Consider the following 27,982-nt stretch of genomic DNA (forward strand, 5'->3'; position numbering starts at 1 on the left):
GTTGAATTCAGTGACTGGGCGAGCCCGATTGTGCCATTGCTCAAGGCGGATGGATCGGTCAGGATATGTGGTGATTGCAAGGCCACCATCAATCAGGTGTCACTCCAAGACCAGTACCCACTACCGAGAGCGGAGGACCTCTTTGCGACGCTATCCAGTGGCAAACTTTTTTCAAAATTGGACCTGACCTCAGCTTACATGACCCAGGAGCTGGTGAGTGAGTCGAAGAAGCTGACCACCATCACGACACACAAGGGGTTGTTTGAGTACAACAGATGTCTGTTCAGGTTTCGCTCGGCCGCCGCGATCTTCCAATGAAATATGGAAAGCCTCCTCAAGTCGATTCCAGGGACAGTGGTTTTTCAGGACGACATCTCATCACGGGTTACAATGCTGGTTGAATACATGACATCACCTCCACCCCATACTGAAGAACACCTCCACAACCTGGAGGAGGTGCTATGCAGACTGGACCGGGTAGGGCTGCGACTGAAAAAGGCGAAGTGCATCTTCCTAGCTCCAGAGGTAGAATTCCTGGGAATGAGGGTAGCAGCAGACGGGATCAGCCCTACTGCATCCAAGACAGAAGCGATCCAGAGAGCACCCAGACCCTGAAACACGATGGAGCTGCGTTCATTCCTGGGGCTCCTGAACTATTTTGGTAACTTTCTTCCCAAATTGAGCACGCTGCTAGAGCTGCTGCATGTGCTCCTATGCAAATGTCGCGAATGGGTCTGGGGGGACAGCCAGGAAAGGGCTTTTAATAGAGCATGCAATTTGTTATGTTCCAACAATCTGTTAACGTTATATGACCCATGTAAGAAACTTGTGTTAACATGCGATGCGTCGTCCTATGCTTTCGGGTGTGTGTTGCAGCATGTCAATGCCAAGGGTCAGTTACAGCCGGTAGCTTATGCCTCCAGAAGTCTGTCCCAGGCAGAAAGGGGTTAAGGGATGGTAGAAAAGGAGGCACTCGCATGTGTATATGCGGTAAAGAAAATGCACCAGTACCTGTTTGGCAGGAAATTTGAGCTGGAGACAGATCACAAACCCCTAACGTCCCTTTTGGCCGACAACAATGCCATAAATGCAAATACATCAGCCTGCATACAGAGGTGGGCACTCACTTTAGCCGCCTATAACTATACAATTCAGCACAGACTGGGCACCGAAAACTGTGCCGATGCACTCAGCAGGCTCCCAATAGCTACCACTGAGGGGGCTACCGAGCATGCTGCTGAGATGGTCATGGCAGTTGAAGCTTTCGGAAGCGAAGGCTCACCCATGACAGCCCGTCAGATTACAGTCTGGACAAATAGAGACCCGCTATTGTCTCTAGTCAAGAAATGTATCCTGAATGGGGACTGGGCAGCCTCGTACAGGGCATGCCCTGAGGAATTTAAACCATTTCACAGGCGCAGGGAGGAACTCTCGATCAGGCTGATTGCCTACTGTGGGGAAACCGCGTAGTCATGCCCCAGATGGGCAGAGAGGTGTTCATCAGAGAACTGCACAATGAGAACCCGGGCATTGTCATGATGAAGGCAATTGCCAGGTCACACGTTTGGTGGCCAGGGATAGACGCAGATCTGGAACTTTGTGTTCGCAGGTGCAACACGTGTGCCCAATTGGGCAATGCGTCCAGGGAAGCCCCCCTTAGCCCCTGGCCATGGCCCGCCAAGCCTTGGTCACGCATCCGTGTGGACTACGCAGGTCCTTTCATGGGAAAAATGTTTTTGGTTGTAGTAGACGCCTACTCCAATTGGATCAAGTGTGACATTTTAAATTCAAGCACATCCTCTGCCACGGTAGAAAGTCTATAGGCAATGTTTGCCGCCCACAGTCTACTGGACATCTTGGTCAGTGACAATGGCCCGTGCTTCACAAGCACTGATTTCCAGGACTTCATGGCAGGCAATGGAATTAACCATGTCAAAACGGCACCATTCAAGCCGGCCTCAAATGGCCAGGCAGAATGAGCAGTGCAGATAATTAAATAGGGGATGCTCAGAATCCAAGGGGGTTCCCTACAAAGCCACTTATCACGCTTCCTGTTGGACTACAGATCCTGACCACACGCGCTCACAGGGGTTCCACCCGCAGAGCTGCTAATGAAAAGGACGCTCAAAACCTGGTTATCCCTTATACACCCCACCATGAAAGAAAGTGTCGAGAGCAGGCGCCAGTCACAATATGACTATCATGACAGGAATGTGAGGGCGTGATGTATTGATGTAAATGACCCTGTTTTTGTCCTCAACTACGCTGCAGGGCCCAAATGGCTCGCAGGCACTGTGATTGTCAAAGAGGGAAATAGGATTCTGGTAGTTAAACTTACCAATGGACAAATTTGCCGCAAACATGTGGATCAAAGAAAAAGGAGTTTCAGCAACCCCATAGAAGAAGCAGAGGAAGAACACAATATAGAGTTCACTCCACCACAGGTGACCGAACACCGGAACCAAAGGGAGGAGAGCCCTGTCACTGTGGGCAGTCCGGATAGGCCTGAGGCACTGCAAACAGCAGACACTCAGGCTAGCACCCAACAACCGGAGCCCCAACTCAGGCACTCTACAAGAGAGCGTAAACCACCAGAGAGACTCAACCTGTGATCCCAATAAGACTTTGGGGGGGAGGTGATGTCATGTATTCAACCAGCATAGTAACCCATGTATAATCTGACCTAAGTTGTACACTGTGAGAACAATGACCACTAGGTGGTGAACTTGTGGGAGACACTCCTAACCTGGACCTTCAGGTATAAAAGGGGAAGCTCTACCCACTTCCATCACTTAAGTGCTAAGGAATAAAGGACAGGTCACAGACTGACCTTCTCTCAAGCATGGGCCTCGCGTGCATTTATACTGTATAGTAAGGACGTATCACAGTCTAACCAATCATTTGTGCTCAACACCCAGTTTATCCAACATAGGATACATTTTTTTTAAACAATTTGATCAACTTGTTCTCCCACTTATGAAAATTTATGTACATGAATTCTTGTAAGGTTCTGCTGGGAACCAGGGAATGTGTCCTTGTAAATCACAGATTAGAGAAGTTCCAGCTGTCTTTTCTTTGCTTCCTGCCAAAACCCAACAGAGAAGATATGAAGAGTCCAGTGTAAGAGGTGGATCACTGCAGGGTATAAAAGTGAAGGCAGACTGATGTAAGGGGGAATTTGGGAGACACCGGAGATCAAGCTCAGGGTGCCTGAGGTTCCATCCAGCGTGCTGACCTCGTTTCAGTTACTGTGGACATGTGGGACTTACATGTTTACTCTGATTGATGGATCAATATAAGGTACAGCAGAGGACAAAGAATCTGCTCATATTCTCTTTCTTCTTGTATTTCTTAAGATATTAAAGTTGCTGACACTGGACTCTCGAACCTGCTAATTAATGCTTTTCCTACCATTTTTTCCCTACAAAATGTAATTTCTCACATTTCTCAGGGTCAAATTTCACCAGTTACGTCACACTGAACAAATTACATTCATCTTCACAGTTAGCCATGGTCCCATTTTGGTCTCATATGGAGAGTTTGATCTTGTGGCCCACATACCAAAGCGGGACTAATTGAACAGCTTTTCACAGAGCCGGCACAGACTCAATGGGCTGAATAGCTTCCTTCTGTGCTGTATAATTCTATGATTTTGAGTCATTAATAAAGTAGATAAGGGAGTGTCAATCATGTTGATGAAAGGGAGAGCGCTTGGGATTGGAGACAACCTTTTGACATGGAGGGAATTGATCAGGAGGTAGGGGCAGAGAGTGGGGATGAAAGGTACCCACTCAAATTGGCTGGATGTGACAAGTGGTGACCCCCAAGGATCTGTTCTGGGTCCTCAACCTTTCACCATATTTATTATTGGCTCTACTCGGAATTCCATCATGGCAAACGAGCCAAAGGTGGGCAGAGGAAATGTTTCAAGGAAACCCTCAAAGCCTCCCTGATAAATGCAATATCTCACCAACGCCTGGGAGTCGCTGGCCAAAGACCGCCCTAAGTGGAGGAATTGCAACCGGGAGTGCGCAGGCAGTGGAAAAAGCGTGTGGCAAACCTGTCGCACCCTCTCTTACCCTCAACAACTATCTGTCCCACAGGGACTGTGGCTCTTGTATTGGACTGTTCAGCCACCTAAGGACTCATTGTAAGTCTTCCTCGATTCTGAGGGACTGCCTATGATGATGATGATATTGGCTTGGATGAAGAAACTGAGTTGTATATCCAGTTTTGCAGATAACAGTACATCCCTCCAGTCTGAAGAACCTCCATCAACCACTACTCTCTGTTTTCTGCCATTTGGCCAACTTCCTCTCGACGGTGTCCCATTCCCTTGAATAATCTGAGCCTTCTGTCCGGCACCTTATCAAACACCTTTTGACAATCCATCTGCACAACATCCCCTGCATTTCCTTTCTCACTGCACTATGTAATTTTCTCAGATAATCCCTGCTGTCCTGAATGAATCCATTTCACTAACAGATGTTGCAATGTTTGCTCCACACCACAGAGATTCTCCTGGAGTTTGAAATAAATCCGCTTTAAAAATGATGCAGAGTTTCAGCCAATGAGGGAGATCCTGGCTCAGCCCCGGGCACTCGACGCAGAAAACCCTGCCCCTCAAACACTTCGATTGGTTGGAGGACCAGCAACCGCTCAGTTCTCCAGCCCCACCCCTGCTCTTCCTATTGGTCCGGAGCTGCCGTCAATCTCCCGGGCAGTGTGAGCTGAGCATGCGCAGTGCGAGTACTGGAGATGCACGGACGCCAAGATGAGCTCAGGCTGGAGCCGGACTCTGCACCGGGTGAGAATCAGCGGGGCGCAGGGGACTCATCGATCGGCAAGTGTGCGGGGAGGCTTCATAAACATCTGGTGTAGACCGCAAACCCCGAGTAATAACCCGAAACTCCCGCGTTTGCAGCGACGGATTTTTCTCCCGGTAATAGGCCCGGATTCACCGCCATCTTTGTGCAGGAAGGTGGGAAGATTCAGAGTGCAGCCTGCTCGCTTCATGGCGTAACAACGCATGCGCAACCATCTTGGCAGAGGAATAGAGTGTGCGGGGCTACTGTGTGTTCCCAACCGGATCCCAGTCCGGGAGTGAAAATCTTTGACTCATTTATTTTATTCTCACTCTCCACCATTGGATTTCTCACCATCTCTCCTGAAGGCGTTGGTAAGTGCCGAGCTTATGGTTTACATCCCACACAATTCTAACAGAAGAGCCCCAGAGCTGGGCCCCCTTCTACAGTCCCAGGGTTAGATTCCCCATGTATAGTCCCAGGGTGAGAATCCCTATGTACAGTCCCAGGGTTAGATTCCACATGTACAGTCCCAGGGTTAGAATCCCCATGTTCAGTCCCAGGGTTAGAATCCCCATGTACAGTCCAAGGGTTAGAATCCCCATGTACAGTCCAAGGGTTGAAATCCCTATGTACAGTCCCAGGGTTAGAATCCCCATGTACAGTCCCAGGGTTAGAATCCCCATGTACAGTCCCAGGGTTAGAATCCCCATGTACAGTCCCAGGGTTAGAATCCCCAAGTACAGCCCCAGGGTTAGAATCCCCATGTACAATCGCAGGGTTAGAATCCCCACATACAGTCACAGGGTTAGAATCCCCATGTACAGTCCCAGGGTTAGAATCCCCATGTACAGTCCCAGGATTAGAATCCCCATGTACAGTCTCAGGGTTAGAATCCCCTTGTACAGTCCCAGGATTAGAATCCCCATGTGCAGTCCCAGGTTTGGAATCCATCGCACGGAAGTGGAATTTCAGCCTTGGTGTTACAAGTTTCTTTGGTTACAGGCTGGAGAGAGGAATAATTCACTGACAGGCCCTTTTAAATTTATGTGGTCAGGTATTCAAATTCCCGGTAACTCTAATCCTGGATTTAAAGGAGGGGAGAGCTCTGTTTAAATCAAATAGTCTCTTTGGAGATTCTCTGAGAGAAGGATCTGGTCAGCTTGAAACTCTGAAAGCAAAAAAATCGGTTAGAAATTTCTAATTGGTAGTTTTTGACAAATTTCAACTCCCACAGGAAGGGGAAAATCTGTAACAAGGGAGTAACTGGGCAAGATTTTAAATGTTTTAACAAAGGATTCGAGGGACTCTTACATTTGGGATCCTTATTTTGTTCACGTGAGGAGTTAGGTAACAGACTTCCACCTGTGAATATAGAGCTGTATTATTAGGCCATGATCTGTTTATTTGTTCATCTTCTGTTGAATACATTTGCTGAGTAAATTTAAAACTAGGTTTGCAGACGTGATGCTTTATTCACACATCGAAGGTGAGAGAGATGCTGTGGAACACATGTTAAATCCAATAGCTGAAAGCAATTAACAGACTGGGTTAAATGATCCTGGGTATGTGAAGGAACGTTGTATAGAAACTAGAATTGTCTGTTCTGAATTTCTATCCTGTACGTACAGTGATGACTTTTGTAAACTCCTTTTACAGTGTATTAGAATGGGAGGATTTTCAGATGGGAAACTCAAACCAAATAGCACATCAAGATCTGACAGAGTCACTCGATTCATCAGGACCTGAATATCATCAACCTTTGACTGTGGAAGGAGAAATGTTTGTCTGTTCTGTCTGTGGGAAAGGATTTCAAACGTCAGTGTGACTGGAAAAGCACCAAGACAAACACACCCAAGTGAGAGTGTTCCAGTGCACTGACTGGAAAGAGTTTTAACCAGTTACACAGCCTGAAAACACATTGCACCATTCACAGTGGGGAGAAACTGTACACGTGTTCTGTGTGTGGACGAGGCTTCAACTGATCTTCCAAACATGGAAAGTCACAAGGATACCCGCACCACGGAGAAACCATGGAAATGTGGGGATGTAGGAAGGGACTCAGATCACCGTCTGAGCTGGAAACTCATCGACGATTTCACACCGGGGAGAGGAGGTTCACCTGCCCCGTGTGTGGGAAGGGATTTACTCATTCATCCAACCTTCGGAGACACCAGCTAATTCACACTAGGGCGAGGTCGTTCACCTGTTCTGTGTGTGAGAAGGGATTTTCTCAGTTATCCAACCTGCTGACACACAAACGAGTTCACACTGGGGAGAGGCCGTTCACCTGCTCTGACTGTGGAAAGGGATTCACTCTGCTAGCCGGTCTCCAGAAACACCAGCGAATCCACACTGGGGAGAGGCTGTTCACCGGCTCTGTGTGTGGAAAGGGATTCACTCAGTCATCCGGCCTGTTGGCACACAACAAGGTAGTTCACCCTGAGGAGAGGCCGTTCACTTGCTCTGAGTGTGAGAAGGAATTCACTCGGTCATCCAACTTGCTGAACCACAAACGAGTTCACACTGGGGAGAGAACGTTCACCTGCTCTGTCTATGGGAAGGGATTCACTCTGCTAGCCAGTCTCCAGAAACACCAGCGAGTTCACACTGGGGAGAGGCCGTTCAAGTGCTCTGTGTGTGGAAAAGGATTCACTCAATCATTCGGTCTGTTGGCACACAACAAGGTAGTTCACACTGAAGAGAGGCCGTTCACTTGCTCCGAATGTGGGAAGGGATTTGCTCTGTCATCCACCCTTCTGATACACCAGCGAGTTCACACTGGAGAGAGGCCATTCAGCTGTTCTGTCTGTGGGAAGAGATTCGCTCTGTTACTCTGTCTCCAGAAACACCAGTGCATTCTCACTGGTGAGAGGCCATTCAATTGCTCCAAATGTGGGAACAGATTCACTCGGTCATCCGAGCTCCTGAGACACCAGCAAGTTCACACTGGGGAGAGGCCGTTCACTTACTCCAAATGTGGGAAGAGGTTCACTCACTCATCCCACCTGCTGGTACACAATAAGCAAGTTCACATTGGGGAGAGGCCGTTTCCTTGCTCCGTGTGTGGGAAGGGATTCACTCTGTTATCCGACCTCCTGAGACACCAACACGTTCACAACTGATGGCAGGGGTTGGATTCTGCTGTTAATTACACCCAAGACAGAACTATGTTCATTCTGGAAGTTGCGATTTGTTTCTGTCAATGTTAGTAACCCTGTAACTTGGCTATAGTTTGATCATCTATATAAATGTCAAATAAATCAGCTTTTTTTTTAGAAAAGTATTTACTGAAACATCCACGAATAAGAGTTCATCTAAGCCTTACTGACAAGCTGTGGGAGTTTCCTCTTAATTTATCTGGTTAGGCACTGCTGGACCAACAGAGTAAAGCTTCTGACAACCCTCAATATAAGCCTTGATCGCTTCCACTGACGTCTCCTCCTCCCACTCTCCCTTCGACACCAGTCCCGAGATCCGATTGAGGGTGGGCAGCAGTACCACAGTCAAGCTGCCGTTATCCAACCCCTGGGTGCTGGCTGCGCTGTACTCCTCGGCTGCAGTCGGGTCCAGGACGGGGACTTCCCCGCACTGCCTCAAGGAGCAGCCCACCACCACGTCAAACAAGGAGCAGCCCACCACCATGGAGGTGCAGGTCAGCCTCGGCTGCTAGGGTGGAGCCATCGTTCTCCAGGACCATCACGTACACCTCAATCTGGGACCTGGAGTACCTGTGAAAATGTAAATTCCCGGATTCTTTTACCTCAATCTGGTTCAGTAAAATTACTGAGTTGAATACCTCTTGTGCTTTGAACAAAGCAGTCTTTATTACCGGCTAGTAAGACCTATCAGACAGAAGATATACTCTCTGGATAGAGCGTACACACTCCCTACGGATAGGTGAAGTTACATCGTAAAGCGTCAACAGTTATACAGTTTTGAAATCAGATAACAAATGGATTGACAGTCTAACTCAGCCACTCATTAGTCAATCTATATGAGATGTTCTTCTTGAAAGCTCAAGCATTGCCTCTAAATGTTTCAATCTAATGGTGTGACTACTAACTGAGACCTTGCAATTCTGCAGATTTATTTTATGTTACAATTAGATGTCATTGGCAGGAGTAGTGACTTGAAACCTTGAGACAGACTGTTAGCTATGCTGATGTTGCACTATTTGTAATCTGACATTCTCCCAGCTATTCTTCCATGGCTTATACATTTTCATATATTCCGTTTACTTTACTGTCCTTAATTCCATATATTCCGTTCAGATATCCACATCCCTCCTTTTATCATTCTATGATAACATTTAGGATCATTCTAGGAGTATTGCATTGTTGAGTAGTTCTCTAGTTTGTTGGATCATAACCCGGGAACCCTTGACCACAAGAGGGTCTGCTAACCTTGTCATCATTACTTTACAGCAGAGGTTAAGGCAACCAACAATCAAACAGCAGGTAATTATTATTACGATGAGAACAATTGCCCCATGTATTAGATAGGATCTCCAAGATCCACCCAGAAACCAATCAAACCTGCTAAGTTCTTTTGCTGGTGTGGATAACTTCTTCACCTCCCTCCTTATGTGATCGGCAAGGTGGGTTATGTTTTCTGAACTATCAGGAATGTAAGTGCAACATTCAGATCCTATCAGGGCACACGTTCCCCCTTTCTCAGCTAACAGGTAATCGAGGGCCATTCGGTTTTGTAATGCTACGGTCCTTATCGCTACCATTTCAGCTGTGATGCCCTCCAGAGCCTCAGCAGTGCGATTAGCTACCTGTTCCAATATCGTTTCTTTGAATCCATCTAACAGTCTCAGTTAGGGTCAGTGGAACGGTGCGCAAAGGAATTCCCCCTTTGGAATGTATAGGGATATGTGAACACACCCAGCATCTAGTGAAGTGCCCTTTTTCCGCATAAACGTAAGATATATACAAAAAGGTGTTTACATGGAGCTCTCGCCTTTGTCTTCCTTCCCGTGCGCCAAAACTGTCATATATCAACACTATTATTCAGACAGTGGCATACAGACACAGTCTCATCTTATAAATAGTCCAATTATTTAGCTGATAAAAAGAGTTCTGTTTTCCCGTTTCCCTTCTTCAGGTCTCCGTCAGTGTATTTGGCTGTCTTACGGGTAAAAGTTCAAACTGATCCTCCTTCAACTGCCTTGTTCAGCTATGGGGAAGAGGAGATCTGGAACAGAAACAGGAATTAGACTAACCAGCAAAATTTGTTTAAATGGTGATGAGCTTGCAGTGGTGCAGGTGAACCCAGGCACTTTTCCCCTCAACCTTGGCTGCAGTGGGGGTAGTGAGTGACACCTAAAAAGGCCCCTCCCATTGTGGCTCTAATCCCTTCCGAATCCATACTTCCCTGGTGCCACGAGGGACAATTCGGGTAAAACTGGGAGGTCGAGGTGAGCATCTTGAACCTGGTTGTGAACTAGTCGCAGAGCCTGAGTCAGAGAAAGAACATAGGTGGTCATCAGTCTAGCTGAGATCTCATATCTAGGAACAATTTCCCTCATTAACACCTTAACAACAGTCTGAGTCTTATTGTCCAGGTTAGGGTAGGCTTCAATCCATCGGCTAAACACATCTACTATTACTAACACATATTTGTAACACTGAACTTTTTGCAACTCAATGTAGTCCAACTGAAATGTCTCAAAGGGACCTTCGGATAGGGGCTGTTTACCCCAATCACAGGGGACTCCCTTCCCTGGATTATGTTGCTGGCCAACCAGGCAACGACTACTGATGTTCTGGGTGAGCGCCTGGAGTCTAGGGTGCCCCCAAGTAGCCAAAAGTGTGTCACTCGTGGTCCTTGCTCCACAATGAGTAGCAAAATGCATATATTCAATAACTCATAGAGCCAACTTGTCAGACATGCAAGTCTGTTCCGCGGGAGTGGTCCAGAGTTTAGAAACATTGTCATAAGTACATGCATAATATTTCCACAACAGTTTATCTTTTTTAGGAGCGTCCTCCTGTGCTTTTATAACATCTTGGATGGTTGGCATTGGTTTTTCCGAGGCTAACTTATCCTTCGCAGGATTTTTAGTCTGACTCATAATTTTGGGCACTACCATCTGTTGGTCACGAGAGGCCTGTTTGGCCTCTTGGTCAGGACAACGATTCCCTATATCAACCAGAGAATTTCCGGTAGTATGGGCGGTACATTTGACAATGGCAATGTGTTTGGGGAACATGAGGGCTTGCAACAAATCAGATACTAGCTGTTTATGAGATATCTCATTCCCCTGTGAGGTTAGGAATCCCCTATTTTTCCATAATTGTCCGAAATCATGGGCCACCCCAAAGGCATACCTAGAGTCGGTATAGATATTGACTTTGAGATCTTTGGCCAAGATACAGGCTCGGGTGAGGGCGAATAGTTCAGCTTGTTGAGCAGAATAGGCGGTTTCAAAAGCGGCAGATTCCAAGACCTGATTCTCCTGGTTTACTATGGCGTATCCTGAGATTCTTCTGGATTAATAGAAGTACTTCCGTCAACATACATAAACAATCATGACTGGGTTCTTCCTCATCTTGGGTTGGCTCAGTAAGAATACAGTCTGGATCTTCCATTGGTACATCAACTAAATCTTCCCTGACTGATGTGGCCTCTTAAATTAAAGATAAGCAATCATGACTGGGTTCTTCCTCATCTTGGGGTGGCTCAGTAAGAAAACAGGCCAGATTAATTGCAGTACAGTGCCAAAAGGTCAGTTTAGGATTGCCTGTGATTGCCCTGCACTGGGATCTCAATCGGATCAATGGGAGTATAACCCACTTGGGAGGGGTCCTCTGCCCACACATGAGGATCCACATAGTCAGGTATGTCCGAGCCAGTATGATGCTGTAGAGTCCTTAAGACCTTCTCGGGGTCCCCATGAAATTGGACTGTTCGGCCATGTTTTACAATTTGCACATCCCGGCTGGTAGGGTCAGCCTCATCTATGGCCTTGCGTACCATAACTCCCAAATCTTTAGCATGGTGAGGGGCTAATACTTCACGAGCAATATGCGGTGCCATTGTTAGGGGCTGTTTCCACAGATTCTTATCCACTTCCACAAAATCTGCCTCTTTCCAGTCCAGTCACTCTAGCCCTTAATAGAATTCCCTTCACTTCCCCTTCATGATCCTGATAAAAGTTCTGCAGGTCCTGATTCTTTCCACTGGGATCATATGCTAGGGTCACGTGATAGGGTGCCTACGGCAGGTCCAGAGATCACCACTGAGGGGTTCTAGTGGTATAATACTGCCGCTTAAGGGTTTCCTGTTTTACAATAATCCCATCATCTCCACACTCCAAATGCAACTGGAATTTGCAAAGGAGGTCTCTAGCCATCAAGTTACAGTCCAGATTGGTAGTGATGACAAATCGATGTTCTACCAATTCTTCTTGGTAACCCACTTAACTAGTTCTGACACCGGGAATGTCGAGATTTGTCCCAAGAATCCTGAAAGTTCCTGTGTTTCAGTAGAGACAGGGAGTTTAAGCTTTGATTGTACAGAAGACATGAAGGCTCCCGTATCTATCAAAAAGGGTTGCCACTCATTCAGAATGGGTTCGTCGTCCGGGGAGGATCCCTGCACAATCAAGCTGCGTAGTCAATCGGGGGACAATTGACCAAAGGGGTTGTTTCTGGGAGAAGTTAGTGTAAGATCCTCCTCTCCCCCCTTGCCCCCCTCCTCTTCCTCCTCTTCCTTTTCCATGCTGACAGTAGGGGCAATTTTTATTCCAATGTCCTTCCTGCCCACAATTAAAACAATCAATTCCTCTTACCCAGTTCCGGCCTCTTCCCATATCATGCCGGGGACAATAGGGAGGTTTATTAGCAGGGCTCGGCCCGTTTGGTTGTTTAGTATAACCGTATCCTTGCTTATCCATCCAATCCTGTATGCAACACTACGGTTCTATTGATCCTTCCTCCCGAGATGGCTCTTCCTTTCTAGTCATGTATTCAGTCTTGACCCGGGTTGGGGGCGCACCTCCCCCCTCCCCTTTCTTTTCCTGCCAATAATATCTAACTGTCCTCTCCATCTGTCCGGATAGTGTGAGCAATCAAATAGTTGTTTGAAGATCACAGACATCTATAGAGAGGTGGTCTGCAGCTTGTTGTGCATCAGGGTTTTCATTGGTCTGACAGGGAATTGGTGTCGGGACTTTGGGATCTTGGAAATCATTTCTAGGCCGGAGGATGTTTCAGAGCTGTCTGACTGCTTGACAGTTCTGCGTCTCGATCGGCGGGGGTGTTTGCTATGTCTTTCACAACTTGGACTGGTAGATTGACTAGAAGATTTACGGGACTGTTTGTGATGTCGAGATATAGTTCTGCCCTTTCGAGTGTGAGATCTGGTCCTTTCGGCTATATTGCTTGTAAACTGGGGATCCGAATCGCTATCAGAGGATGAGGAGTCAGTTCGGGTTTGTTGCTTTGGTGGTATGGGGTTATTTTTAACTCCTCTTTTTACCGGAGTGTTAGGTGGAGGGTGTTGGGAAGAGGACTGGAGCAAGAGGCCAGGGGGTGCGGGAGGCGCCGTTGGGCGCTGAGTCAGTGGCCACTCATCAATTTCATCATCAGCCTCGGTTAACACAATGCCAGCCATTTTAACTCGTAGTTGATCAATACCTTTCTCAGAGGTCCCAGAGGATCTCTTAGCAAGTTTTTTTTTTGTGCGCACATTCTTTCTTTATGACATCTACAGTTTTAACATGTGTTCCCTCTGTCAATGAAAGTCCTAATTTAATAGCATTTGTTTGCCAACTTGACAGAAGTGATGCATCTTTTAATTTCTGACAATAATGTCGCCAGGTTGCAATTAAATTTTTATCCCCTTTTCCTCGTCCCCTTCTCCAAATTAATCCCTGTGCTTTTTTTGCTACCGCTACGCTTCTAGTGCCACCTAGAGGCCACTGGTCATCCCCTAATAATTTATTCAGGGCTCCTGATAATTTTCTAAAGTCATCAGCTCTTTCAGGGAAATCCTCACATAGCTTTTGTAGCGGACTATCCGCATCCGTTGTTTTATCCAACTGATTACCCATTTTCACGCTGCCCCTCGTATTACCGTGTCGTTACGTGTTCGTGTCGTCGTGCAATTTAAACAAACTTAAAAATAGACACAGACTTTACAGAAACTAACACTGACTTTAACTAACTCCAAATAAACAAACTTTACTAATGCTAACACTTACCCGCGTCGCCACGCCGTTCACGTCGCCGCGCGATACTTAAAACTCCCACGTCGCCCCGCAGTTCACGTCGCCGCGCAATCCGCATTGCCTCGCAGTTCACGTCGCCACGCAATCCGCGTCGACCCGTGGCTCACGTCGCCGCGCGAGTTAAGATACTTAAAATTTTAAAAGATAAACAAGGACTTCTAATACTTACCCGCGTCGCCGCGCGGTTCACGTCGCCGCACGATTTCAATACAAAATAGACAAAGACTTCTAACACTTACCCGCGTCGCCGCGTGATTTCAATACTTAAAACTCTAAACACTTAAGACTTACAAAGACTTACTGACATTAGCACTGACTTTCGCGATACGCGTTGCTGCGCCTCTGCGTCACTACGCGTCGGCGTCACTGCGTGTCTACGTCACTGCGCGTTTGCGTCACTACGCGTTAGTGTCGCTGCGCGTTCGCGTCGTTTGCGCGTCTGCGCCGCTGCGCGTTCGCGTCGGCCCTACCTTCCGAGTTGCTGCGGGTTTTTTAATTCAATCAGAGCCTAGACGGGCCAAGTGATATACAAGGTCGACGTCGTACCTGAATTGAACACCTATCCTCTATTTAATTCCCCATTTTATTCCCTGTGAGCCTAATTTTCTAATTTTGATTTCTTATGAGCCTCAATTAATTTCTTTCAGTCTCCAAATTTCCCTATCCTTTCGCGTTACTGCGCAGTTTAAATTCAATCAGTCAATGAAAGCCCTAATTTAATGGAGTTTTTCTGCCAACTGGACAGGAGTGATTTATTTTTTTTACTGCAGTGGAATTTTTTTCATAATTTAAAATCTCAGAACATTTTTTTTAGCACCTATTTAGTACGTTACTTTTTTTTGTATAACTAGAGAGAAGTCTGGCACGTAGGCTGTGAACTGCTTTTCGTTATCTCAATTGTTCCAGCCTCAAGGTCGTGTTATTTAATATAATTTTTTTTTTTAAATCCTTTTGAATCCATCTCAGTTGTTTTGCTGTGCCTTCTCTGAATGTTTTCTTTCAACAAGTTTTTCTTTTTTTTTTAACCACCGGGACCATGTAATTTTTTCTTTTTTTTTAACAAACCTATCCTTTGTGCATTTCCTGGCTCCGTAACTTATCATCCGAATATACGTAATTCAATAAGGTTCACACTCTTAAACTTCCCACATACAGGACAACACTACGAAGGGTTAAAACAAACTTTCATTCTGTTTGAGATAAAACAAACCACAACTCCCCAGCTTTTTTTACACAGTAAAAATCACAGAAGCATTTCTCATTTAAACAGACATTCACAAGAGTCTCTTTTCTTTCCTATTAATTTTTTGGATCCATGATTGATCATCTATCCCTATCTAGCTCTAACTATCTTTCCAAGTCGCCGCTTGGTTTGCGTCATCGCGCAATTTCCCTATCTCTATCCCTATTCTAAGTTTGAAAGGTATTCACCAGATTGTCCTGGATCTCGTTCAGACACTACCTGAGAAGCAGCGAGTGGCTAAACTTTCCTCAGACTTTTGAAACCGGGGGAAACTGGAGCAGTATTGAAATCATACTCACTCCAGTGGCCACTTTCCCCTTGTCTCGTCCAAGGCTAGTCTGGCTCTTAATTCGCAAGTTTTCGGCAGTCGTCCGTTGAGATCCCACTTCTGACACCAAATGTAAATTCCCGGATTCTTTTACCTCAATCTGGTTCAGTAAAATTACTGAGTCGAATACCTCTTGTGCTTTGAACAAAGCAGTCTTTATTACCGGCCAGTAAGACCTATCAGACAGAAGATATACTCTCTGGATAGAGCGTACACACTCCCTACGGATAGGTGAAGTTACATCGTAAAGCGTCAACAGTTATACAGTTTTGAAATCAGATAACAAAATACAAATGGATTGACAGTCTAACTCAGCCACTCATTAGTCAATCTGTATGAGATGTTCTTCTTGAAAGCTCAAGCATTGCCTCTAAATGTTTCAATCTAATGGTGTGACTACTAACTGAGACCTTGCAATTCTGCAGATTTATTTTATGTTACAATTAGATGTCATTGGCAGGAGTAGTGACTTGAAACCTTGAGACAGACTGTTAGCTATGCTGATGTTGCACTATTTGCAATCTGACATTCTCCCAGCTATTCTTCCATTGCTTATACATTTTCATATATCCCGTTTACTTTACTGTCCTTAATTCCATATATTCCGTTCAGATATCCACAAAGGCAAATGGCAGGCGGCAGACTCTGCTCCATGATCGACGAGTTCTCTTTTCCCCAGTTGCCGTGGATCCAGGCGGCTCTCTTCCTACAAGAGAACGGGGCGAATCTGAACTCAAAACCCAGGGTTGCCCCGTTCATGCGGCGCTCCTCCTTCCTGTCGTTCTCGCGGGGTCCATACATGGTGCACAGCACCTTGCTCCGCCCGCAGTCGGAGTACACCCAGCCGTCCGCCTGGCTCACCAGGCCGGCCCGCGCAAACACGGGCCTCGGCTCGGCGGCGGTTCGCCCGTCCGCCCGGGGGTGTACAGGCCCCAGCTTGGTGCCCACATCGGCCCTCTCAAACAGCAGCGGCGACTGGGATTCGTCCAGGCCCCGCACCCGCTTGGTGTCCACCGGCATCAGTTTTCTTTTAAACACAGTGTGCCTAGTCCTTGATATCTCAGTGATAGGGATTGAAGAAGCCTTGGTGACTTGCTACTGTAGATGATGCACACTACAGACACAGTGGTCCTCATGTTTTTACCCAAGATGGGCCTCAACCCAGTCATTTGTTCACAATGTTGATGCAGTGGTTCAAGAGGTGCCAGGTATCAGGAGCAGTGTCGAGGGATGGGTGGGACAGTAAGCTGTGAAGAGAACACAAAGCATCTGCAAAGGGATATGGACAGGTTAAGAGAGTGGGCAATAAGACAGATGGAGCATAATGTGGGGAACTGTGAGGTTATTCACTTTATTAGGAAGGACAGAAAAACAAATATTTTACATTGTGAGAAAATGTTAAATGTTCAGAGAGGCTTGGGTGTCCTCGTACAGGAAACGCTCAAAGTTAGCATGCAGATACAGCAAGCAATTAGGAAGGTGAATGGCATATTGGCCTTTATTGCAAGGAGGTTGGAGTACAAGAGTAAGGAAATCTTACTACAATTGTACAGGGCTTTGGTGAGACCACAGAGATTGAGTAGATTATACTCTCTCGAGTTTAGAAGAATGAGAGGGGATCTCATTGATAAGGGGGATTGACAGGGTAGATACTGAGAGGTTACTTCCCCTGGCCGGAGAGTCTAGAACTAGGGGGCATAGTCTCAGGATAAGGGATAGGCCATTTCTGACCGAGTTGAGGAATTTCTTCACTCAGAGGATTGTGAATCTTTGGAATTCTCTACCTGAAAGGACTGTGGCTGTTGAGTCATTGAGTATATTCAAAGCTAAGATAGATAGATTTATAGACTCCAGGGGAATCACGGGATTATGGGGAACAGGTGGAAAAGTGGAGTTGAGGTCGAGGATTAGGTTGAGGTCATGGTGTTATTGAGTGACGGAGCAGGCTCGAAGTGCTGCATGGCGTACTCCTGCTTCCAGTTCTTATGCTTTTATGTTCTTAAATTGTTTCCAGAGACTGTAGGGTTTGTAACCAGAGGACACAGATTTAACTAGCACAAGAATCAGAGGCGAAATGAGGAAATAAATACACAATGAGCTGTTATGATCTGGAATACACAGCCTGAAAGGGGGCCAGGAGCAGATTCAGTAATAAGTTTCAGCAGGGAATTGGGAAATACTTGAATTGGAAAAAATGCAGAGATATTGGGAAAGTGCAGGGGGACTGGCACTAATTGGGATATAGGGAAGGAGCAGGGGAAGTGGGACTAATTGGTTAGGTCTTTCAAATGAGTGCCGACACAGGCACCAGTGGGCACGATGTACACAATCTGAAATGTATCATTCTTAGATTCTGTGATTCTATAACGACATCATGTCCTTGTTTATATTAAACTAGACCCTGTCTCTGTTCATATTACACTAGACCCTGTCTCTGTTTATATTACACTAGGTCCAGTCTCTGTTTATATTACACCAGACCTTGTCTCTGTGTTTATATTACACTAGACCCTGTCTTTGTTTATATTACATTAGACCGTGTCTCTGTGTTTATATTATACTAGGTCCTGTCTCTGTTTATATTACACTAGACCCTGTCTCTGTTTATATTACACTAGACCCTGTCTCTGTTCATATTACACTAGACCCTGTCTCTGTTTATATTACACTAGGTCCAGTCTCTGTTTATATTACACCAGACCCTGTCTCTGTTTATATTACACCAGACCCTGTCTCTGTTTATATTACACCAGACCCTGTCTCTGTTTATATTACACCAGACCCTGTCTCTGTTTATATTACACCAGACCCTGTATCTGTTTATATTACACTAGACCTTGTCTCTGTTTATACTACACCAGATTCTGTCTCTGTTTATATTAAACCAGACCCTGTCTCTGTTTATATTACATTAGACCCTGTCTCTGTGCTTATATTACACTAGACCCTGACTCTGTTTATATTACACTAGACCCTGTCTCTGTTCATATTACACTTGACCCTGACTCTGTTTATATTACACTAGACCCTGTCTCTGTTTATATTACACTAGGTCCTGTCTCTGTTTATATTACACGAGAACCTGTCTCAGTTTATATTAAACTACACCCTGTCTCAGTTTATATTACACTAAACCCTGTCTATTTTTATATTACACTAGACCCTGTCTGTGTTTATATTACACTAGACCCTGTCTCTGTTTATATTACACTAGACTCTGTCTCTGTTTATATTACACTCAACCCTGTCTCTGTTTATATTACACTTGACCCTGACTCTGTTTATATCACACTAGATCCTGTCTCTGTTCATATTACACTTGACCCTGACTCTGTTTATATTACACTAGACCCTGTCTCTGTTTATATTACACTAGGCCCTGTCTCTGTTTATATTACACGAGAACCTGTCTCAATTTATATTAAACTACACCCTGTCTCTGTTTATATTACACTAAACCCTGTCTATTTTTATATTACACTAGACCCTGTCTGTGCTTATATTACACTAAAACCTGTCTGTGTTTATATTACACTAGACCCTGTCTCTGTTTATATTACACTAGGTCCTGTCTCTGTTTACATTACACTAGACCCTGTCTCTGTTTATAGTACACTGGACCCTGTCTCTGTTTATATTGCACTAGACCCTGTCTCTATTTATATTACACTAGGCCCTGTCTCTGTTTATATTACACTAGACCATCGAAACATAGAAATATGGAAACATAGAAAATAGGTGCAGGAGTAGGCCATTCGGCCCTTCTAGCCTGCACCGCCATTGAATGAGTTCATGGCTGAACATGCAACTTCAGTACCCCATTCCTGCTTTCTCGCCATACCCCTTGATCTCCCTAGTAGTAAGGATGACATCTAACTTCTTTTTGAATGTATTTAGTGAATTGGCCTTAACAACTTTCTATGGTAGAGAATTCCACAGTTTCACCACTCTCTGGGTGAAGAAGTTTTTCCTCATCTCGGTCCTAAATGGCTTACCCCTTATCCTTAGACTGTGACCCCTGGTTCTGGACTTCCGCAACATTGGGGACATTCTTCCTGCATCTAACATGTCTAAACCCGTCTGAATTTTAAAAGTTTCTATGAGATCACCTCTCATTCTTCTGAACTCAAGTGAATACAAGCCCAGTTGATGCAGTCTTACTTGATATGTCAGTCCAGCCATTCCGGGAATCAGTCTGGTGAACCTTTGCTGCACTCCCTCAATAGCAAAAATGTCCTTCCTCAAGTTATGAGACCAAAACTGTACACAATGCTCCAGGTGTGGCCTCACCAAGGTCCTGTGCAACTGTAGTAATACCTCCCTGCCCCTGTTCTCAAATCCCCTCGCTATGAAGGCCAACATGCCATTTGCTTTCTTAACCGCCTGCTGTACCTGCATGCCAACCTTCAATGACCCTGTCTCAGTTTATATTAAACTAGACCCTGTCTCTGTTTATATTACACTAGACCCTGTCTCTCTTTATATTACACAAGACCATGTTTCTGTTTATGTTACAGTAAACCCTGTCTCTGTTTATATTACACTAAACCCTGTCTCTGTTTATATTACACTAGACCCTGTTTCTGTTTATATTACACTAGACCCTGTCTCTGTTTATATTACACTAGACTCTGTCTCTGTGTTTATATTACACTAGACCCTGTCTCTGTGTTTATATTACACTAGACCCTGTCTCTGTTTATATTACACTAGGCCCTGTCTCTGTTTATATTACACGAGAACCGTCTCAGTTTATATTAAACTACACCCTGTCTCTGTTTATATTACACTAAACCCTGTCTCTTTTTATATTACACTAGACCCTGTCTGTGTTTATATTACACTAGGCCCTGTCTCCGTTTATATTACCCTAGACCCTGTCTCTGTTTATATTACACTAGACCCTGTCTCTGTTTCTATTACATTAGACCCTGTCCCTGTTTATATTGCACTAGACCCTGTCTCTGTTTATATTACACTAGGCCCTGTCTCTGTTTATATTACACTAGACCATAGAAACATAGAAATGTGGAAACATAGAAAATAGGTGCAGGAGTAGGCCATTCGGCCCTTCGAGCCTGCACTGCCATTGAATGAGTTCATGGCTGAACATGCAACTTCAGTACCCCATTCCTGCTTTCTCGCCATACCCCTTGATTCCCCTAGTAGTAAGGACTACATCTAACTTATTTTTGAATATATTTAGTGAATTGGCCTCAACAACTTTCTGTGGTAGAGAATTCCACAGTTTCACCACTCTCTGGGTGAAGACGTTTTTCCACATCTCGGTCCTAAATGGCTTACACCTTATCCTTAGACTGTGACCCCTGGTTCTGGACTTCCCCAACATTGGGAACATTCTTCCTGCATCTAACCTGTCTAAACCCATCAGAATTTTAAACGTTTCTATGAGATCCCCTCTCACTCTTCTGAACTCCAGTGAATACAAGCCCAGTTGATCCAGTCTTACTTGATATGTCAGTCCAGCCATTCCGGGAATCAGTCTGCTGAAACTTCGCTACATTCCCTCAATAGCAAGAATGTCCTTCCTCAAGTTATGAGACCAAAACTGTACACATTGCTCCAGGTGTGGCCTCACCAAGGCCCTGTGCAACTGTAGTAATACCTCCCTGCCCCTGTTCTCAAATCCCCTCGCTATGAAGACCAACACGCCATTTGCTTTCTTAACCGCCTGCTGTACCTGCATGCCAACCTTCAATGACCCTGTCTCTCTTTATATTACACTAGAACCTGTCTTAGTTTATATTAAACTAGACTCTGTCTCTGTTTATATTGCACTAGACCATGTTTCTGTTTATGTTACACTAAACCCTGTCTCTGTTTAATATTACACTAAACCCTGTCTCTGTTTATATTACACTAGAACCTGTCTTAGTTTATATTAAACTAGACCCTGTCTCTGTTTATATTACACTAAACCCTGTCTCTCTTTATATTACACTAGACCATGTTTCTGTTTATGTTACACTAAACCCTGTCTCTGTTTATATTACACTAAACCCTGTCTCTGTTTATATTAAACTAGACCATGTCTCTGTTTATATTACACGAGACCCTGTCTCTCTTTATATTACACTAGACCATGTTTCTGTTTATGTTACACTAAACCCTGTCGCAGTTTATATTAAACTAGACCCTGTCTCTGTTTATATTACACTAGGCCCTGTCTCTGTTTATATTACACTAAACCCTGTCTCTTTTTATATTACACTAGACCCTGTCTCTGTTTATAATACACTAGACCCCGACTCTGTTTATATTTCACTCGACCCCGTCTCTGTTTATATTACACTAGACCATGTTTCTGTTTATGTTACACTAAACCCTGTCTCTGTTTATATTACACTAGACCCTGTCTCTGTTTATATTACACTAGACCCTGTCTCTGTTTATTTTCACTAGACCCTGTCTCAGTTTATATTAAACTAGACCCTGTCTCTGTTTATATTACACTAGACCCTGTCTCTGTTTATATTACACTAGACCCTGTCTCTGTTTATATTACACTAGACCCGACTCTGTTTATATTACACTAGATCCCGACTCTGTTTATATTACACTAGACCCCGTCTCTGTTTCTATTACACTAGACGCTGTCTCTGTTTCTATTACACTAGACGCTGTCTCTGTTTATATTACACTATGCGCTGTCTCTGTTTATATTACACTAGACCATAGAAACATAGAAACATAGAAAATAGATGCAGGAGTAGGCCATTCGGCCCTTCGAGCCTGTACCGCCATTCAATGAGTTCATGGTTGAACATGCAACTTCAGTACCCCATTCCTGCTTTCTCGCCATACCCCTTGATCCCCCTCGTAGTAAGGACTACATCCACCTCCTTTTTGAATATATTTATTGAATTGGCCTCAACAACTTTCTGTGGTAGAAAATTCCACAGGTTCACCACTCTCTGGATAAAGAAGTTTCTCCTCATCTCGGTCCTAAATGGCTTGCCCCTTATCCTTAGGCTGTGACCCCTGGTTCTGGACTTCCCCAACATTGGGAACATTCTTCCTGCATCTAACCTGTCTAAACCCATCAGAATTTTAAACGTTCCTATGAGATCCCCTCTCATTCTTCTGAACTCCAGTGAATACAAGCCCAGTTGATCCAGTCTTTCTTGATATGTAAGTCCCGCCATCCCGCGAATCAGTCTGGTGAACCTTCGGTGCACTCCCTCAATAGCAAGAATGTCCTTCCTCAAGTTATGAGACCAAAACTGTACACAATACTCCAGGTGTGGCCTCACCAAGGCCCTGTACAACTGTAGTAACACCTCCCTGCCCCTGTACTCAAATCCCCTCGCTATGAAGGCCAACATGCCATTTGCTTTCTTAACCGCCTGCTGTATTTGCATGCCAACCTTCAATGACTCTGTCTCTGTTTATATTACACTAGAACCTGTCTCAGTTTATATTAAACTAGACCCTGTCCTTATTTATATTACACCAGACCATGTTTCTGTTTATATTACACTCGACCCTGTCTCTATTTATATTACACTTGACCCAGTCTCTGTTTATATTACATTAGACCATGTTTCTGTTTTTATTATACTGGACTCTGTCTCTGTTCATATTACACTACATCCTGTCTCTGTTTATATTACACTGGAACCTGTCTCAGTTTATATTAAACTAGACCCTGTCTCTGTTTATATTACACTAGGCCCTGTCTCAGTTTATATTAAACTAGACTCTGCCTCTGTTTATATTACACTAGACCATGTTTCTGTTTATATTACACTAGACCCGGTCTCTGTTTATATTACACTAGACCCGGTCTCTGTTTATATTAAACTAGACCATATCTCTGTTTATATTACTCTAGACCATGTCTCTGTTTATATTACTCTAGACCATGTTTCTGTTTAATTAAACTAGACCCTGTCTCTGTTTATAGTGTGTAATGTTGTGTGGAGGTGTGTGTGAGGGGGTGTAATGATGTGTGCGTGTGTGTGTGGGGAGGCGTGCGTATGTGTGTGTGGGTCTGTAGGAGGCTGTTTGTGGGTGTGTGGGGGGAGTGTGTAATGTGTGGAGGGATGTGTGAGGGTGTGTGTGTGTATGTGTGAGGGGGTTTAATGATGTGTGTGTGTGTGGGGAGATGTGTGTGTGTGTGGGGGGATGTGTGTATTTGTGGGGAGGTGTGTAGGAGGCTGTGTGTGGGGGTGTATGTTGGTGTATGGGGGGAGTGTGTAATGTGTGGAGGGGTGTGTGACGGGGTTTGTGTGTAGGTGTGAGGGGGTGTAATGATGTGTGTGCGTGTGTGTGGGGAGGTGTGTGTATGTGTGTGTGGGTGTATAGAAGGCTGTGTGTGGGGGTGTGTGTATGTGGGGGCGGAGTGTGTAATGTTGTGTGGAGGGGTGTGTGAGGGTGTGTATGTGTGTGTTGGGGGGATGCAATTCCACAGACATTAGTTAACCTCCAGTGCCTCGCTATCCATAGACTCAGTGAGTGCCAGCAAGATTTTGACTGTGGTAGGCATCACAGCCTCAAATCCTGTCCTCAAATGACATCCACACACTTCCCAGTTGAGGTCCCTGGATCGGTATGAAGAGCAGCTGCAGTGGCTGATTTTTACTCATATTTAGCCCAGTGGTACTGAGGACAATTATAGCCCCTGAACTGCTGCCTTGGCTAAGATCAACTAACAGCCCAGATCAAGGATCGAACTTGCGACCTTGCCAGTCAGTACTGCAGTGTTCTAAATTTGTGTGTGTGTGTGTGTGTGTAAACAAAACACATCATTCTTAATGTTTGCGAGTCAATTCCACAGAGATAAATTATCTTCAGCAATAATTTTCCACTATTTTATTTACTTTTATGTAAAAAGTAATTGCAGAATGTTTAATATCTTCAACATGTATTGATAACCCATTGTCTTGTGTGCTCTTGTTTAGAAAGTGATGTCACACTGACCATTCTGTTACCAAGGTGACCATGTCTGTCCGCAGTATTCAGTGGGAAAGGGGATTAAATCACACTGAGGATAATGAGCAGCCACCCACCAGTCTCTGAGCTTTATTGTCCAGTGATCACCTCATCATCACATAGAAGCTCCTGAGATTTACCTCCGGTCTGTGACGATTGGTGCCAGTGATGGTAAAAGTGAAGCTGTATCTATACCTGCCATGAGGTTAATAAATCTGTCTTTCTCTCATTGATTATGTCCTTCATTTGCTCTATTTGCTCTATTTCTGTCTCCTGTCTTCTGTTTCCTGACTGTTACTTTCACTGTTTCCTCCCCAACCATTTCCAATATTTGTGGATGTTGTTTAGTGCTGCAATAACTAAGACATGGTCGAGGTTCAATAAACTGAGACAGGGTCTAGTGCAGTACAAGCAGAGACAGGGCCTAGTGTAATATAAACAGAGACAGGGTCTAGTGCAGTATAAACAGAGACAGGGTCTAGTGCAGTATAAACAGAGACAGGGTCTAGTGCAGTATAAACAGAGACAGGGTCTGGTGTAATATAAACAGAGACAGGGTCTAATGTAATATAAACAGAGACAGGGTCTAGTGTAATATAAACAGACAGGGTCTAGTGTAATATAAACAGAGACAGGGTCGAGTGCAGTATAAAGAGAGACAGGGCCTAGTGTAATATAAACAGAGACAGGGTCTAGTGTAATATAAACAGAGACAGGGTCTAATGTAATATAAACAGAGACAGGGTCTAGTGTAATATAAACAGAGACAGGGTCTCGTGTAATATAAACTGAGACAAGATCTAGTGTAATATACACAGAGATACGGTCCAGTGTAATATAAACAGAGACAGGGTCCAGTGTAATATAAACAGAGACAGTGTCCAGTGTAATATAAACAGAGACAGGATCTAGTGTAATATAAACAGAGACAGGACCTAGTGTAATATAAACAGAGACAGGGTGCAGTGTAATATAAACAGAGACAGGGTCCAGTGTAATATAAACAGAGACAGGGTCCAGTGTAATATAAACAGAGACAGGGTCTAGTGTAATATAAACTGAAACAGGGTCTGGTGCATTGATAACTGAGACAAGGCCTCGTTTTACACTAGAAATAAGTCTTTAATAATTGAATAAGTTTTTTTGTAATAAAACTGAAAGAGGTGATAGTGTCACATGAACAGAAGCCTTTAACACTTTAACAATACCAGAAACATACTCTATAGAATACAATAGAGACAGTTATAATAATAGAGGTGTGCACTAGAACTGGAATAACAGTGGCAGGTTATTTTCCAATCAAAGCAGAGGCCGGGTCCAGTGGTACAATTCCAGAGACAGGGTCTCATACAATAAGAGTGGAGACAGGCTCCAGAGTAATAACAGCAAATGCATGGCCCACTGTGAGAGTAAAAAAGATAGTGCTGGATCCAATAATAACAGAGGCAGACTCTAGTGTTATACTGAACACAATGCTGGATCTAGTGTGTTGATCACACAGCCAGTATCTAGTGCACTCAAGCCAAGATTGGGTCTCATCTAATAGTGTGTGCAAGTCAGGGCCCTATTGCTATAATCTCATTCACCCATCACCCCTGTGCTCACTGACCTACATTAGCTCCCAGTTAAGCAATGCCTCGATTTTAAAATTCTAATCCTTGGGTCCAAAACTCTCCATGGCCTCGCCTCTCTATCATTGTAAGATTAGTGAAGACAATTGTGGGTCCCTTACAGTCAGAATCAGGTGAATTTATAATGGGGAACAAAGAAATGGCAAACCATTGAACAAATGCTTTGGTTCTGTCGTCACTAAGGAAGACACAAATAACCTTCCGGAAATACTAGGGGACTAAGGGTCTAGCGAGGAGGAGGAACTAAAGGAAATCCTTATTAGTCAGCAAATTGTGTTAGGAAAATTGATGGGATTGAAGGGCGATAAATCCTCAGAGCCTGACAGTCTGCATACCAGAGTACTTAAGGAAGTGGCCCTATCACTAGTGGATACATTGGTGGTCATTTTCCAACATTCTATAGACTCTGGATCAGTTCCTATGGACTGGAGGGTAGCTAATGTAACTCCACTTTTTAAAAAAGGAGGGAGAGAGAAAACAGGTAATTATAGACTAGTCAGCCTGACATCGATGGTGGGGAAAATGTTGGAATCAATTATTAAAGATGTAATAGCAGAGCATTTGGAAAGCAGGATCGGTCCAAATCAGCATGGATTTATGAAAGGGAAATCTCATAGAATTTTTTGAGGATGTATCTAGCAGAATAGACAATGCAACCCAGTGGATGTGGTGTATTTAGACTTTCAAAAGGCTTTTGACAAGGTCTCACACAGGAGATTGGTGTGCAAAATTAAAACACATGGTATTGGGGGTAATGTATTGAAGTGGATAGAGAACTGGATGGCAGACAGGAAGCAAAAAGTAGGAATAAACGGGTCCTTTTCAGAATGGCAGGCAGTGACTAGTGGGGTACCGCAAGGTTCAGTGCTGGAACCCCAGCTATTTACAATATACGTTAATGATTTAGATGAAGGAATTGAATGTAATATCTCCAAGTTGCAGATGACACTAAGTTGGGTAGCAGTGTGAGCTGTGAGGAGGATGCTAAGAGGCTGCAGAATGACTTGGACAGGTTAGGTGAGTAGGCAAATACATGGCAGATGCGCTATAATGTAGATAAATATGAGGTTATCCACCTTGGTGGTAAAAACAGGAAGGCAGATTATCTGAATGGTAACAGATTCGTAAAAGGGAAGGTGCAACGAGACCTGGGTGTCATGGTACATCAGTCATTGAAAGTTGGCATACAAGTACAGCAGGCGGTGAAGAAGGCAAATAGTATGTTGGCCTTCATAGCGAGAGGATTTGAGTATAGGAGCAGGGAGGTCTTACTACAGTTGTACAGGGCCTTGGTGAGGCCACACCTTGAATATTGTGTACAGTTTTGGACTCCTAATCTGAGGAAGGACATTCTTGCTATTGAGGGAGTGCAGCGAAGGTTCACCAGACTGATTCCCAGGATGACAGGACTGACATATGAAGAAAGACTGGATCGACTAGGCTTATATTCAATGGAATTTAGAAGAATGAGAGGGGATCTCATGGAAACATATAAATTTCTGACAGGATTGGACAGGTTAGATGCAGGCAGAATGTTCCCGTGGGGAAGTTCAGAACCAGGGATCACAGTCTAAGGATAAGGGGTAAGCCATTTAGGACCGAGATGAGGAGAAACTTCTTCACTCAGAGAGTTGTGAGCATGTGGAATTCTCTACCACAGAAAGTTGTTGAGGCTAGTTCGTTAGATATATTCAAAAGGGAGTTAGATATGGCCCTCGCGGCTAAAGGGATCAAGGGGTATGGAGAGAAAGCAGGAATGGGGTACTGAAGTGCATGATC

The 27,982-nt window shown here is 44.6% G+C and overlaps 1 protein-coding gene and 1 pseudogene across 1 annotated transcript in view; one reads left to right on the forward strand and one right to left on the reverse strand.

The window, feature by feature from the left end:
* The window catches only part of LOC139273755 (zinc finger protein 530-like), an 84,977-nt gene that overhangs the window by 51,389 nt on the left and 5,606 nt on the right, over window positions 1-27,982 (forward strand). The window contains exon 3 of the mRNA XM_070890811.1: window positions 24,542-24,777. Within this exon, the coding sequence (XP_070746912.1) occupies window positions 24,542-24,579 (38 nt within the window). The 3' untranslated portion in view covers window positions 24,580-24,777. The remainder of the gene's footprint in view (window positions 1-24,541; window positions 24,778-27,982) is intronic.
* Window positions 8,123-16,637, reverse strand: LOC139272894 (exosome complex component MTR3-like; annotated as a pseudogene).

This window comes from Pristiophorus japonicus, chromosome 9 (assembly GCF_044704955.1).
Source record: "Pristiophorus japonicus isolate sPriJap1 chromosome 9, sPriJap1.hap1, whole genome shotgun sequence".
Classification (NCBI taxonomy): Eukaryota; Metazoa; Chordata; class Chondrichthyes; family Pristiophoridae; genus Pristiophorus; species Pristiophorus japonicus.